This window comes from Sphaeramia orbicularis, chromosome 8 (genome assembly GCF_902148855.1).
Source record: "Sphaeramia orbicularis chromosome 8, fSphaOr1.1, whole genome shotgun sequence".
NCBI lineage: Eukaryota > Metazoa > Chordata > Actinopteri > Kurtiformes > Apogonidae > Sphaeramia > Sphaeramia orbicularis.
Window position 1 is genome coordinate 53,484,556 of NC_043964.1, and position 14,621 is coordinate 53,499,176.

General features: G+C 39.2%; 1 protein-coding gene across 1 annotated transcript; it reads right to left on the reverse strand.

Moving 5' to 3' along the window:
* Positions 1 to 10,717: 10,717 nt before the first annotated feature.
* LOC115423973 (E3 ubiquitin-protein ligase TRIM21-like) lies at positions 10,718 to 14,218 on the reverse strand. The gene is made up of 2 exons (XM_030141028.1): positions 14,076 to 14,218; positions 10,718 to 13,081 (listed from the first exon to the last, which is right to left on the reverse strand). Exon 2 carries the CDS (start codon positions 13,077 to 13,079, stop codon positions 11,439 to 11,441), a length of 1,641 nt encoding a protein of 546 aa, XP_029996888.1. The 5' UTR covers positions 13,080 to 13,081; positions 14,076 to 14,218; the 3' UTR covers positions 10,718 to 11,438.
* Positions 14,219 to 14,621: the final 403 nt, after the last annotated feature.

Consider the following 14,621-nt stretch of genomic DNA (forward strand, 5'->3'; position numbering starts at 1 on the left):
TAATTTTTCAAGTATGTTGCACATTTTCTCCTCAATTTAGAAGGATTCGTTAGCTTTTATGGAATATTTTCAAGGGTTTTTGGTTCATTTTTCCTCATTTTTCTAGTATTTTGTTCATTTTATTCTCATTTTACAACTTTTTATCCTATGAATAAATGAGGTGAAACTGTATTGTACACCAATTATTGACATGTATTGATAGGATTAGTGGATCAGCAGGTATTAAACAGTTTAGATCAGTAGATGGTTTTGCTTTTCAGGGGCGTAGAAATGCGTAGGGACTCTAGGGACTCGTTCCTACCAACATCCATCCACTACTGTGTACTCACTATCAATACAACCACTGTCTGTAGTGTTTAGTCAATGATTCTGGCACATAAAAGGTTAACAGTCGGTCTCTACTAGAAGTCCCACCTCTAACATAGATATCACTCTCTGATTGGCTCTTTGGTTTTCGCTAACATACACGTGATTGGCCATCTCCGCTGTCACTCCATCTACTTTTAAAAGGAACCTGCTACACTCCAAAAAGTGAACCAGGGCAGTTGTTCACTTCATGTTCACAGTTCATTTTCACTTAACACATAAAAGGTGTTTGTTGGGTTAAATGGATTTTTTTTGTTATAGTAAACTATATGTAATTATGTCTGATGTTGTCCCTGCTGAATATTTTTGTGTTGTTTGAACACAAATTATTTTAGTTCAGTGAATTAGCACCAGGATACCACTGCTATCCAGTAGGAGGCAGTAATAGAACAGCAGCTGCCACACAGAAGAAGAAGAAGAAGAAGAAGAAGAAGAAGAAGAAGAAGAAGAAGAAGAAGAAGAAGAAGAAGAAGAAGAAGAAGAAGAAGAAGAAGAAGAAGAAGAAGAAGAAGAAGAAGAAGAAGAAGAAGAAGACTTTCTTCCGTCCACCAGTTTTGTCTTCACTTTTCTCTTTAAAATCCTTTTCATAAACAGGATATCAGTGTAGACTGCTCCTTTTGTAATCAGTCAGAAGAAAATGTATATCATCTGTTTTGGTCCTGTCCCTTCTCAAATATTTTCTGGCAAGATGTCTGTTTTTTTATTTGTCAAAATATTGTTTCTGATTTTTCTTTTATTTATTCAAAAATATTGTTTGGTATCTTCTCATATCCTGTAAACAAATCAGATCAATATTTCATAATCAACTTAATTCTATTTTTGGCAAAATACCACATTAACAAATCCAAATTCTTAAATCTCAAACCTTCTTTTTTAATTTTTAAAATTGAGCTTACCCAGTATATTTCAAATATTCAGTACTCTAAAAATAGAAAAGCTATCAAAACCACTGATTTATGTAACAGTTTGGAACTTTGTGTAATTTGATCTATCGTTTTTGTTTGTCTGTTTTGTCCCCTGGCTGTGTTCTGTTCTGTTGTGTTTGTGTTATGTTATTATTTTAACCCTTTCATACATAGTGGTCACTACAGTGGACAGCTGTTCTCTTGTGTATTCATGGGTTTGGTTGTTTTAGTTCCAGATCAGCCAATATAGTGGACGCTTCTGCATCATCCCAAACACTGCAGTTCAATTCAATTCAATTCAATTCAATTCAACTTTATTTGTATAGCCCAATATCACAACAAGGTTATCTCAAAGGGCTTTACAGAGGCAGTTGGAGTAAACAACAGTCAAATAAACAGCAAGAAAATGAGTAGTGTCCAGGGCATCCCCCGTCCTTAGACCCTCCTTCTCGGCAAGGAAAAACTCAAAACCCAGTGGGAAAAGGGAGAAACCTCGGGGAGAACCACAGTGAAGGAGAGATCCACTCCCATGGACGGACAGGCTATAGATGCACCAGGACTGATGGACGTCCATTTGCAGATGTAGTTCTAGTCTGCAAGGATGCAGTAGGGTGGGCACATGGGGGGTCTATCCCGCTGGATGAGACAGGCAGGGGCGAGGACGTCCATCCAGGACAGGTGGGGGAGGACACAGATGGGTCAGCGCAGATCCTGTCGTCATTCATACAGTTCATACAGTTCCTGTAACTTTGCTGTTCTTGATAAACCTGATCTGCACAAACATGTTTTAGTGTAAATAATTGCTAATTGTTGTTAGGCTGTGACAGTTTTCTTAAACAAAAAGGTTTTCTTTTTTTTTTTTTGCACATTATCTCCATGAAGTGAGTAACAACTAGTATTAGAGTACGCTAAAATGTGAGATAACAGCATTAAAAATGTTTTTATTTCATAGTTTTCACACAGTATATCACTTTCTAATGATGGGTTTTAAATATATGTGTCTTTGCTTCAAAAATGAAACACATGGTGTCCAGCTGAGTGAACATTTTTGTAACGCCATGAAAAATAGGTTCATAAAAAAACTTCAGTTGCATTGTTTTTTTTCACACCTAAAGAGGAATAAAATCACTTAAGAAAAAAATCTTGACTAAGGTTCTCATCATTTATGCATGAAAGGGTTAATATTGCATTGTAAAAAAAAAAAAAAATCCCTTTTCACACTGACGCCATATTTTGATTTTCGCGGTACAGAGTGAATGCACAAACGTCACTTCCCCCCACAGGCCACGCCCCTCTGAGTCAGACTGAGTGTCAAAAACAAACCGGCTCAACATGGTGGAGTATAGCAGTAACTACAGCCAGACCAGGAAAACTGTGGAATAGAACATGAAATTAAAGACAACTGGACTGGACATGGATCCATCCAAGCTACCAAACAACCAGTGTTCTACCAACACTGATCTGGGACAGAAATCACCTATCCTGACATTTAGATGAACCTGAGTTCAACGGCGGGAAAATCCCCAATGCAAAGGCTGAAAGCATCCAACAGACACAGAGTTGTGTCCATCCTGGTCCTGGTTCATTAGAGGATTCCAGCTGGTGAGTGCTTTCATTCAACATACTATTGTTTTGGAGGTTTTGTGTCAGTGCAGACGCATTTTGTTGGCGGTGATTTGGGCGGTAAAGGCCCAGCAGTAGTGTTCACAGTTCACTACTGATTTACTGGAGTTGAACCCTTAGTACTGACCCAAGTGAGTGGATGATCTACTGGTACTGTGGAGATTTAAGGAGAGTTCACATCAAATACTGGATCCAACACAGATCCAACAGCTGTGTGCTAGAGGAGCCCCTGATTTGGAAAACTAGGTTAGCCTCAGTTTAAGCTAGTTTACAAATCATGTAGAGCACAAGGTTCACAATCACACAACTGAAGACACAAACGATTCAGTTCTGAAACATAGAACTAAATGACAGATGCTAACATTAAGAGCTTTACTAAGAAGGAACGTTAGCCAAAACCAGATGGAATTTAAGGGATGATTTGACACCAGAACACAGCAGAAATGAACGTTAGCTGACACAGATCCAGGTTTGGTTGTCTGGATTCCAGTTCTTTCTGTGAATGTCAGTGATCCATCTGCTTCTTCTGTCTGTGGCTTTAGGTCTCCGCTAAAACGAGAGCTCCCAGTGCTTTGAAACCTATTTGTGCGATCAATGGCACAACAGCTCTGCCCCATTTTTTAGATTGTTGTAAAGTTTTCGCAGTATTCAAGCCAAAGCTGTCACTCATCTGCCTCTGTCTGACACTCAGTGGGCGGAACCACGGTGACTTCTGCTAGCGGTGACGTCACTATTCAAGCAGCGCAAGGTAAGGGAACATTTTTAAAAGCTAGCTGTGTATGGTCATGTCTTGATAATGAACTTGAAAATATTGTGTTTGTCATTCAAGACTACTGATGTCAAATAGAGCAACTGTTCAATTTCAGATTTATTTCTGTTTTTACATCAGGGGGTAGATATAAATGCTTATATATCCTGTTTGAACACGTTAGCAGTTAGCATGCTACATCCATTTAAAATGCCAGCGGCTAAAAAATGAGCTAGTGAAATGCTAATGCTAACAAGAACGGTTACGCTCAGAGTTATTTAGTTCTAAGTTGTGACCTATGACATGTGTGCAGCGGGGTTCAATGATTATTAATGGTTTTCGGAGCACATCCGCTTGCGGCCCGGCCTGATGGAAAACACCACAGACCTGGTGAGTTGTGCGGCTTCTGTGTCCGGCGGCGCCCGGTGTCTGTGAGCCAGAGCGGAGGGTCCGACACGGAGGCGGAACCCCGCTCAGAAAGCACGGCTTTTAAGGTTCAACGACTGCACCACGACAAAAAACAGAGAAATAGAATCAAACCAAGACAAGGTCTGAAAGAGGCACAAGCAGGTGTCCATTCGGCGCACACGTCACCCGCAAACTCCTGTGGAATATTCCCTAAATGGACACATTCATGACTGTTTGGCTGTTTTTTTTCACTGTCCGCTTTGGCAGCCCTCAGTGCACTTCACTGACCTCAACTGTAATGAAATAAAACCTGTCAAGGAACACTTGAACACACATTCATGTAGGTTTTAATTTAAAAAAGAAAAAAAAAACAACCTAGATTTTACTGAGACTTTCCTGTTTTCAGGTCACAGCTGATCGCACAGAGGAGTCAAATACAGTCAATTCCATCAGATTTAATAAAGATGCGGCTGTTGCAGGTGAATTAAACTGAAGCCAATTTAACCCTTTCATACATAGTGGTCACTACAATGAACAGATATTCTACAACTGTTCTCTTGTATATTCATGGGTTTTGTTGTTTTAACACACTGGACACATCATCACAAACACTACCATCCATACCAGTACTGTAACTTTGCTGTTCTGGATAAACCTGTATAATATGTTTTAGTGTAAATCAGTTGCTAGTTGTTATGAGACTGTAACTGACAGTTTTGTTAAATAAAAACTTTTTTTTTTTTTTGCACATTTTCTCCATGAAGTGGAGTAATAACTAGTATTAGAGTATGTTAAAATGTGAGAAAACACCAGATTAGCTGCATTAAAAATGTTTTTATTTCATAGTTTTCAGACATATCACTTTCTGGTGATGAGTTTTAAATACATGTTTCTTTGCTTCAGAAATTAAACGCATGGTGTCCAAATGAGTGGACAGTTTTGTAACTCCATGAAAAATTGGTTCATTAAAAAATTTCAATAGCGTTGTTTTTTTCATGTCTAAAGAGGAATAAAATCACTCAAGAAAAAAAAAAATTGACTAAGATGATCATAATTCATGCATGAAAGGGTTAAAAAGAAGCTTAAGCCGAGTCTGAAACATCCACTGGTTTTGTCGTAAAGGCTGAATCCAGGCTGACGGAGGGAAAACACCGTTAAATGGGTGTATTTTTGGGGACGATCCGGTTCAGAGTCTGCAGGTTGACACCACCACCACCTCTGGTTCTGTGTCTCCCTCTCCCCGCTGTCAGTCAACCTCACTGTGCCTCTGTCTCTGCACTGGTCAATGCAACAGCTGTGTCTGTCTGTCTGTCAGAATTTAACCAGAAAACAGACACAAATTATAGAGAACTCATGAAGCAAATTATAGAAGGACTAGGATTTCCTACATTTTAATGTAAATACCATAACATCTGATGTGAATTAGTAATTAACAAGAACAACTGGACACACTGGGTTTGTGTTCAGTTAATGACAGATTGGACTGAAAAAGAGCCTTTTCCACAGATGTCCCATGTCTAAACTCTTCAGATGTTCCTAGTTCTTCCATTTGTTCTCTGAGGGCTGGGTGATCTGGACTAAAGGACACATGATGATCTGTTCAAGCACATTCACAATCAACAACCTGGATTTATTCAGACAATGGTTTGATCAGGCTGTCAAACTCTGCATTTCTGCATCATTTTCTCTATTATTTACTCTGTACTATTTACTAGACTGTGACAGTTTGAGATAAAAAAAAAGAAACTCCAGACAAATATGTTTACAGTTGAATATATTTATTGAAGTTTGACATTTCACAGAGGAAATAATGTGAATATTTTCATCTATTTCTTCATCGTTTCCATGTAAATCCATAGTTCAGATATTTGAGCAGAATCATCCAAATAAGTGGAAGGTTTGTGATTTATCAAATGGATTGATTGGATTTCAACTTCACTCAATTTAATCAGAAAATATTTGAAGAACTGATGAATCATTTCAATATATCTGGTCTTAAATATTACTGTATAACCTCCGTCTCCGTAGGAAATCCTACATTTTAATGTAAATACCATAACATCTGATGTGAATTAGCAATTAACTAGAACAACTATAAAACAGAAGTAATTTTAATTTTAAATTTTATTTTTTTAAATTTGATTTTCATCCATTTTGATTATTAATTTATATTCTCATACATGATGTTTTTTTATTTCATTTATTCATTTTTGCATTGATTTAACAGCATCATGTTACGTTGTCCCTGCCCTCTTTACTCCAATTCACTTAATTTATTCGAAGTGCCATATTTTTTGCATTTGTAGTACACATCTCTCTTATTGTGTTGCTTCTGTTTTAGTGTTTTTAGTTGCTTCTTGTATCCTGCTGTTGTGCCCTCGGTCAAAGCACTTTGTAAACTTTGTTTTTAAAGGTGCTATACAAATACAGCTATTATTATTATTGTTATTATTATTATTATTATTATTATAGTAAAAAAACAGGCAGCTACACATTAGAAGTAATAATAATAATAATAATAATAATACTAGATGTCTACAGGCAGGTTTACTTTAGTCAGATGTATCAAACTGTCATGCCAATCATATCAAATGGCCTAGTATTACTTGGGTCATAAAGTTCAAAGCCCGCCATAATAAATGGTTTTAGATCAGACAGGTAAAGTGTCACTTGCTTTTTTTTCCTTTTTAAGCATGAGACATAAAGTGAGTGCCATAAGCCCAGGGAGATTGAGCTATACATGTAAATTATCTGTTATTATAGGCCGCTTTTTGGGCACATCATTACCAGGGATATGTCATTTTTTTTAGACTCAGTTATCATTAGCTGGAAAACTGAAAATTGAATACTATGTAGTCTTTCAGGTCAATGCAGTACCAAATAAATGACCACTATTCACTGCAATGTTTCAGGTTCTGACTGATTAAAGTGCTTTGATGCTCACTCATCTTGATAACTGCATTACAGGTATGATCACTGAATTGTTTCCTCTGCTTGAATATTTTGTTTACTTATCTACCATGAAGGAATCTCATTTAAATGCTTAAATGTTTTCAGTTTCAGCTCCAATTGCAGTGCATTTTGCTGATCCCTCTTTTTGAAGAACAGGCTGCAGCTGTGTGACAGTGTTTACATTTGGTAAGTATTAAGAGTGAATATTCTCTAAAGTTTGTATTTTTTTTAGGGTTTAGAAGTTAAGCTTTCTTTACTTATAGCAATTTTCTTTATTTCCACCTTTCAACGGGGCAGTGCAAAAGTTGCAGTTTAAAGGTCCCTAGTAGATGTCAGTTACTTAAACACTTAAGGTTAAAACATCCATATTATGGGCGCAGGTACCCATATCCCTGCCCATATCCTAGTTGTCCATGCACATTGAACTCATGGAACGCTGTCAGGTCACATCTCTGTCGAGCCCATAACAGAGAACAGTCTCCGAAAACATCACTGGCCACATTCAGCTGCCATGTGTGTGCATTCTCTGAAGTTTCTACCTAAAGGGACTATTTTATCCATATAAATCAGCATCTCATTCCATTGCCCACCAGATGGTGGTGCTGTGAGTCAGATTCACCGCTCATGACTTTGTCAAAAAAAAAAACCCTGACTGTTCACACATGTTCAGTCCCTCAAAAATGCAATGGAAGACCCAAAAAAACCCTCCATAATAATAACTAGAAGCACTCGGAGAGCGCAGACCTCCGCCAAGGCTGATGAGTGGCCCCCCCCCGTGGGCCCCCCCACCCCAGATCACCACCAAAATTTAATCATTTCTTCCTTATCCCATTTCCAACAAACCCTGAAAATTTCATCCAAATCTGTCCATAACTTTTTGAGTTATGTTGCACACTAACGGACAGACAAACAGACAGACAGACAAACAAACCCTGGCAAAAACATAACCTCCTTGGCGGAGGTAATTATTAACTAATCAAATACAGTGGGGCCTTCACAGGCCGTTGCATGGCCGGCGCTTAGGCCCTAATTAAACTGAATGACATTTTCATACTTAAACATATTTTACAGGAAACAGTAACCCACCTATATCAAACAGTGACCTTGACTTTGTAAAGTTTATGCTGATTATTTAAAAAATAAATTTGTTTAGATAAAAATCTAACCATAAAAGTGCTCTTTGGCATTTCACTGAATGACGTGGATTTGTATTTCATGTTACCATAGGCTGAAAAGATGAAAATATCTAATATTTAAGAGGGATAAACTCGCTTTGCTTCATGAGTCTTCAGGGGTCCTTTTGATGATGTCACAGATTGTCACATGACTATCAGTTTTTAGTATGATTTCAAAATAGCTTCTTGATCTCATTACACTGAATGACCTCTAATGAACTGAATATATGGGACAAAAGTCCCCTGATGATTTTAATATGAAAACAAAACAATAATGCAAAATGGTCCGACGCAGGTTCTACAGCCTGACCCGTTTGGACCACCACCGATACCAAATGATGACAATAAGAAACTACACCAGCGGTCACTAACAGGTGGACCATGGCCCGGGTCTGGACCCAGAAGCCGTCCCATATGGACCCGGACCTACAGCCGGTGGTGGAGCGCTTCTATTTGAACCGGTGCAGCTGAAGGTGGAGTAAGTGAGGAAACACACAGACCAATGACATGTATTTAGAACCATCCCATGTGATCCCACTCAGCCAATCAGGTGTGTGCATTCAAAGCAGTAAACTGTGACTGACAGTGGAACAGATGAGAGAGTTAGAGGAAACAGCAAGATTCATTAAGATGCAAATACTGAAAGGATTTGTGTTTCAGTTTATGGGTTCTTCTGATTTTTTTTTTTTTTTACCGTGGTATCGATTTGATATCGAGAATCGTGTACTTTTAGTGGTTTCGGTATCGATTCCTGAATTTTTGGTTTGATGACATCCCTAGTGGAGACAATTATCTGGATCTGAATGCGACAGAAACTAAAGACATGATAGGAAAAAAACTTCAAAACATGATGTCAGTGTCATCAAAAGAGAAAAGGTCCAAACTGTGGACACCTGCAGATACTTGGGCACAATATTTGACTCTGAGCTCAAATTTGGGAAAAACATGGAGGCTATTGCAAAAAAAGGTCAACAACAAATCTACCTGCTGCGGAAATTCAATTCTTTGACTGTATCTAAATTCCTTTGTGTTTTTTTTTTATTTATCGTTCTTTTATTGAGAGTCTTGTCACCTTTTCTTTTCTGTGTTGGTTTTATGGGATGTCAGTGAAAGACAAAAACAGCTGGTCCAACATTGTCCAAACTTGTGCCAGGATCGTGGGTGTGCAGATTCCACATGGACACTCTCTGTGGAACAGGCAGGCGCTCCACAAAGCAAACAGCATTATTGGTCACTCAGATCATGGGCTTAAACAGAGGTTTTCCTCGATGCCCTCTGGGAGGCGCTGTCTGACTCCCAGCAGGAAAACCAACAGATGTGCTCCTTCTTTTCTTCCTTCTGTTTTCAGCCTTTGAAATGCTGCTGACAGTGCTAGGTGGGAAGTGGACACTGTTCATTTACATGGGTGTGTTTTTAGGTTCTAAAATCCATTGGATCTGTTTATTGCTGCTGTTGGACTTTGTCACTAATACTGGAACTGCTGGACTGTATGACTGGAGCCTTCAGCTGCACATGTTCAGTCCTGTACGTTGACCCATCGATGAGAAATGTGTGTGTGTCTAATGTCCTGTCCTTCTGCTGCCACACATGTCTGCAAACTGAACTGTCACCTGAGGATAAAGAAAGTGTTCTGAATCTGAATCTGAAACGCTTTCAGAAGCATGGAGTGTTGTAGATGTTCTCCAGGGTGGTGTGGATGTTCTCCAGGGTGGAGTAGATGTTCTCCAGGGTGGTGTAGATGTTCTCCAGGGTGATGTGGATGTTCTCCAGGGTGGTGTAGATTTTCTCCAGGGTGGTGTAGATGTTCTCCAGGGTGGTGTAGATGTTTTACAGGGTGGAGTAGATGTTCTCCAGATTAAATAATAAATAATGTGGAAAAAATTAAGCAAAACTAAAATAAAGTAAATAAAAAATCAAATTGGCAACAAAATGAGCAGAACCATACAAAATAATGAATTAAATGAACAAAAATCATTAATAAATCAACAAAATAATAAGTAACATGAACACAATAAGCCACCAACTGAAGTAATTTGAAAAAATAAACAAAAAAAAGTAAAATAATGAACATAAGTGAATAAAAATAGTTATAAAAAATAAATAACATGAAGAAAAATAAGCAACAAAATCAACAAACACAATCAAAGCAATCAATAAAATCAACAGAATAAATTTTTTAAAGAAGTAAATACTGACTGACCAGTGAACCCACTGGACACACTGGGTTTGTGTTCAGTTAATGACAGATTGGACTGAAAAAGAGCCTTTTCCACAGATGTCCCATGTCTAAACTCTTCAGATGTTCCTAGTTCTTCCATTTGTTCTTCTGAGGCTGGGTGATCTGGACTAAAGGACACATGATGATCTATTCAAGCACATTCACAATCAACAACCTGGATTTATTCAGACAGTGGTTTGATCAGGCTGTCAAACTCTGCATTTCTGCATCATTTTCTCTATTATTTACTCTGTACTATTTACTAGACTGTTACAGTTTGAGATAAAAAAGAAGAAACTCCAGACAAATCTGTTTACAGTTGAATATATTTATTGAAGTTTGACATTTCACAGACAGAGGAAATAATGTGAATATTTTCATCTATTTCTTCATCGTTTCCATGTAAATCCATAGTTCAGATATTTGAGCAGAATCATCCAAATAAGTCGAAGGTTTGTGATTTATCAAATGGATTGATTGGATTTCAACTTCAGTCAATTTAATCAGAAAATATTAGAAAAACAGATGAATCATTTCAATATATTTGGTCTGAAATATTACCGTATAACCTCCGTCTGAGCTGATGTGAAAATAATTACAGTGTTTACAATAATTCCATGTGTTTGTCTGTGAACAAATAGAAAACAACTCAACAAACATTTAATATTTAATGTTTTTTCTGATTTCAAATGAAGACAGTATATGACTGTATTTATTACAGCTGATGAACAGAATCTTTACTGTTATTATTGAATATTGAATTCTCCTGAACACTTGTATCATTTAAATGTTTAAAATCGATCCCATCATGGAAACACATTCACAATCCCAACATTTGAATTCAAGTTCACATTCAAACACCATCATTATCATTGGATTAAATCACAGGCATCAGAATGTGTCAAACCAGGATTATTCTCAGCACTAATGTGAGTATTTCAGTGCATTTGGATCCAGATTCATACACGTTCAGACAGTTTACATCATCACTAAGTTTAGTGACTCCAGTAAATCAGAGAAAATCTGTACATTTGATGAATTTCTTACTCAGTGTCGACAGGAGTGATGATCAGAGGAGCAGAGTTTAGACCTCCAGCATTCATATATGGACTGAAGTATGGGAGGAGTTTCTGATTGAAGCAGCAGCCAATGAAGGAGTAGATGAGAACTGAAGAACCTACGTCATAAAAGGAGACCAGACCCTCCTCATAATCCACAAACACCCCCACCTTCTGAAGACCAGACTGCACAGACAGAAGGACAGCAGGATCAGCCCAAGCATAGTACTGATTTTCATTTCTCAAACAGATGGTCCAGTATCCGTCCTGAGGAGTCGCTGTGATCCGTCCTTTCCTGTTGATGGACTCTCTGACCACTCCTAAATGCCAGTCAGTCTTTCCTTTGACCTGAACCTCAAAGTAAAACCTGCCTGAAGAGAACCTCTGCTTCGCTAAGATGCAAACACCTTTAGAAAACCTCTGTGGTTTGTCTGGAAGGTTCTTCCATTCATCACCATGATGAACCTGTTTTCCATCATCAGACAGGATGAGTGTAGGATGTGCTGTATCTGGATCCAGAGTCAGATCCACCTCATACTGTTGGACTCTCTTCAGCTCAGCTTTAACCACCTTCTTCATGTCTTCTGTCAGTTTGTCCTCCAGCTCAGACACAGCTCTGGCCACAGTCCCCTCATATGATGGTGGACGGACGCTTACCTTTGTCCAGGTCTTCATAGATGGAGCAGCTTTGACACATGAGAACCTCTGGACAAAGTGGAGGTGGTCTTCAGAGCCTGAGAGCTGCTCCACCTCAGTGCTTCTCTTCTCCAGCTCACAGATTTCCTGTTCCAGCTCTTTGATGAAGTCTTCAGCCTGTTTCTTAGTGCTCCTCTGCTTTTCTTGGATCTTCTCTTTGAACTGGTCCAGACTTCTCTGAACAGACTCCATCAGAGCAGTGTAGACCTCCACACCTTCTGCTGTCTCTGTGTCTGCAGCGTTCTTACTGAGCTCCACTGACCGTTGGATCTCCTGGATCTTCAGTCGTCTCTCCTGGATCATCTGCTGAATTTCAGCCTGTGTCTTCTTCAGCTTTGGTTTCTGTTTTTCATGTTCTTCTTGCAGAGGAGTAACGTCATGACTTTTGTGGTCTGAGTAGGTGCAGTGTTGACAGATACATGTGTGGTCGGTTTTACAGAACAGCTCCAGAGGTTTGTCGTGTTTCTTACACATCCTGTCCTCCAGGTTCTCCACAGGGTGGATCAGCTGATGTCTTTTGAGTCCTGAACGTGTCAGATGAGGTTCCAGATGAGTCTGACAGTAGGAGGACAAACACACCAGGCAGGACTTCAGGGCCTTCAGTTTGGGTTCAGTGCAGTCGTCACAGGGAACTTCTCCTGGTTTGGCAGCTTGTTGGTCTGAGCTGGAGATGTTTGGTTCATGTTGAGCTTCAAGTCTGAACTGAGCCACCATCTCTGAGATGAAAGTGTTGATCTTCAGCTCAGGTTTTAAGTTGAAAACCTCTTTACACATGGGACAGTCATATGGGACATTAACCCTCCAGTGTTCAGAGATGCAGGATTTGCAGAAGTTGTGTCCACATGGTGTGCTGACTGGATCAGTGAAGACCTCCAGACAGATGGAACACAGGAACTGATCTTCAGATCGGACCCGACCGGCAGCAGCCATATCTATGGACCAACAGAACATACACATCAGTGAAATCACCTGCTGGTTTGGGCTCTGACAGTCAAATCCAAAACTCACATTCATAACCTGGTGAAGATGGAAAGGAAGATCATGGGGACCCCTGGTCCACTCATGACGCAAGACTGAAATACAGACCACCATCACATGTCCTGCTTCCAGAGTATGTTCTGTTGACTTCAGGCAGAAGGTACAGAGTCCTGCTGTGCAGGTTCAACCCTTTAAACATTCTGTTATCCCCCTTTCAATCAAGGTCATTAATGAGCAGTTAGGTGGAGCTACCAAAAGGAGGAAGTCACATGATGTGTACAAATGTATGTATGTGTGTATGTTTGTGTGTATGTATATATTTTAGGTTTTTCTTTATATTATTTTAACTTATTTATTATGTCACATATTTTATGTATTTTTTCAGTATATGTTCTGTTTTCTGTTGCAGTTCAGCTTGTTTTTGTCTTTGTTTCAGCCAAATTTCTCCCATTGGAGGAAATAAAGTGAACCTTGAACCTTGAAACATTTTTAATTATATAATAAGTGTTTTTCTAAATGTGATCATTTCCATAAAAGTCGTTTAGGTCTTCATATCAGTGTGATTGGTCAGTCACATGACTCTACAGCAGTGTTTCAAATCCATGACGTCAGTCCAACACTTTGGGTCTGATTTCCTAAAGGTTTGTGTGATCTTAGTAAATCAGGCCCTTTGACTTTGAAATGTTCAGGAAGTTCATTGAAGTGTAACTGTAGAAAATGTTAGTGGTGACAAAACCAGGAAGAGACCAACAGTCCGAGTCCAGACCATCTAAAGGACATGGGCTGGAATCATCTAGAATCCATGTAAATCCTGTTGGTTTGTCCATGTGGTTCAGTGAGAGGAACCATTTCAGGAGAGTTGGTGTGAAATGAACAGAGGAACTAGTGTTTGTGTGTTTGCAGTGTCAGTGTGGAGTTAAAGCTGTAGATCAGCTCAGGTGGACTCACCGCTGTTTGTAGAGACTCTGCTGAGACTGGAAACAGATCTGATGAAGTGGGTTTAAGGTTTGTTGGACGGTTCCACACACACGTCTGCAGCTCTGCTCACACTGGGAACAACTGTCATTTCTTGGAAGTGATCTTTGTTCTGTGGAATGTGGTTCCTCCTCTGATCTGTTTCCTGTTTGATGTGATGGTGAAACCTGAGTGTGTGTTGTTTGATCACAGAGCACAGACGACATGTAGAAGGGTTGTGGTTCTGTAAATACATGTGTGGAAGTGTGGATGTTTAGAAACAGCAGTTAGAGCATTATCTGTGCAGTCAGCTGTTGAAGCTGCAGGTTAGGCTGGAAAATATTCCCTGTTGTCAGACTGTTGTGTTCTTTTGTGTTGTTGTGTCTGTGTTTGGATACTGCCTCCAGGCAGATTTCTGTGACTTGGACCCTGCCTGGCAACAAATGATGGCTGAAATGTGATTGGTTAAATGCTTTAATATGAAAATACATGTGTGGAAGCAGCACAACCAGGGGAAAAGCTCTGAAAGGAAGCACACAG

Coding starts and splice junctions, on each gene's coding strand:
- LOC115423973 (XM_030141028.1), bottom strand. CDS start 13,079: ATGGCTGCTGCCGGTCGGGTCCGATCTGAAGATCAGTTCCTGTGTTCC.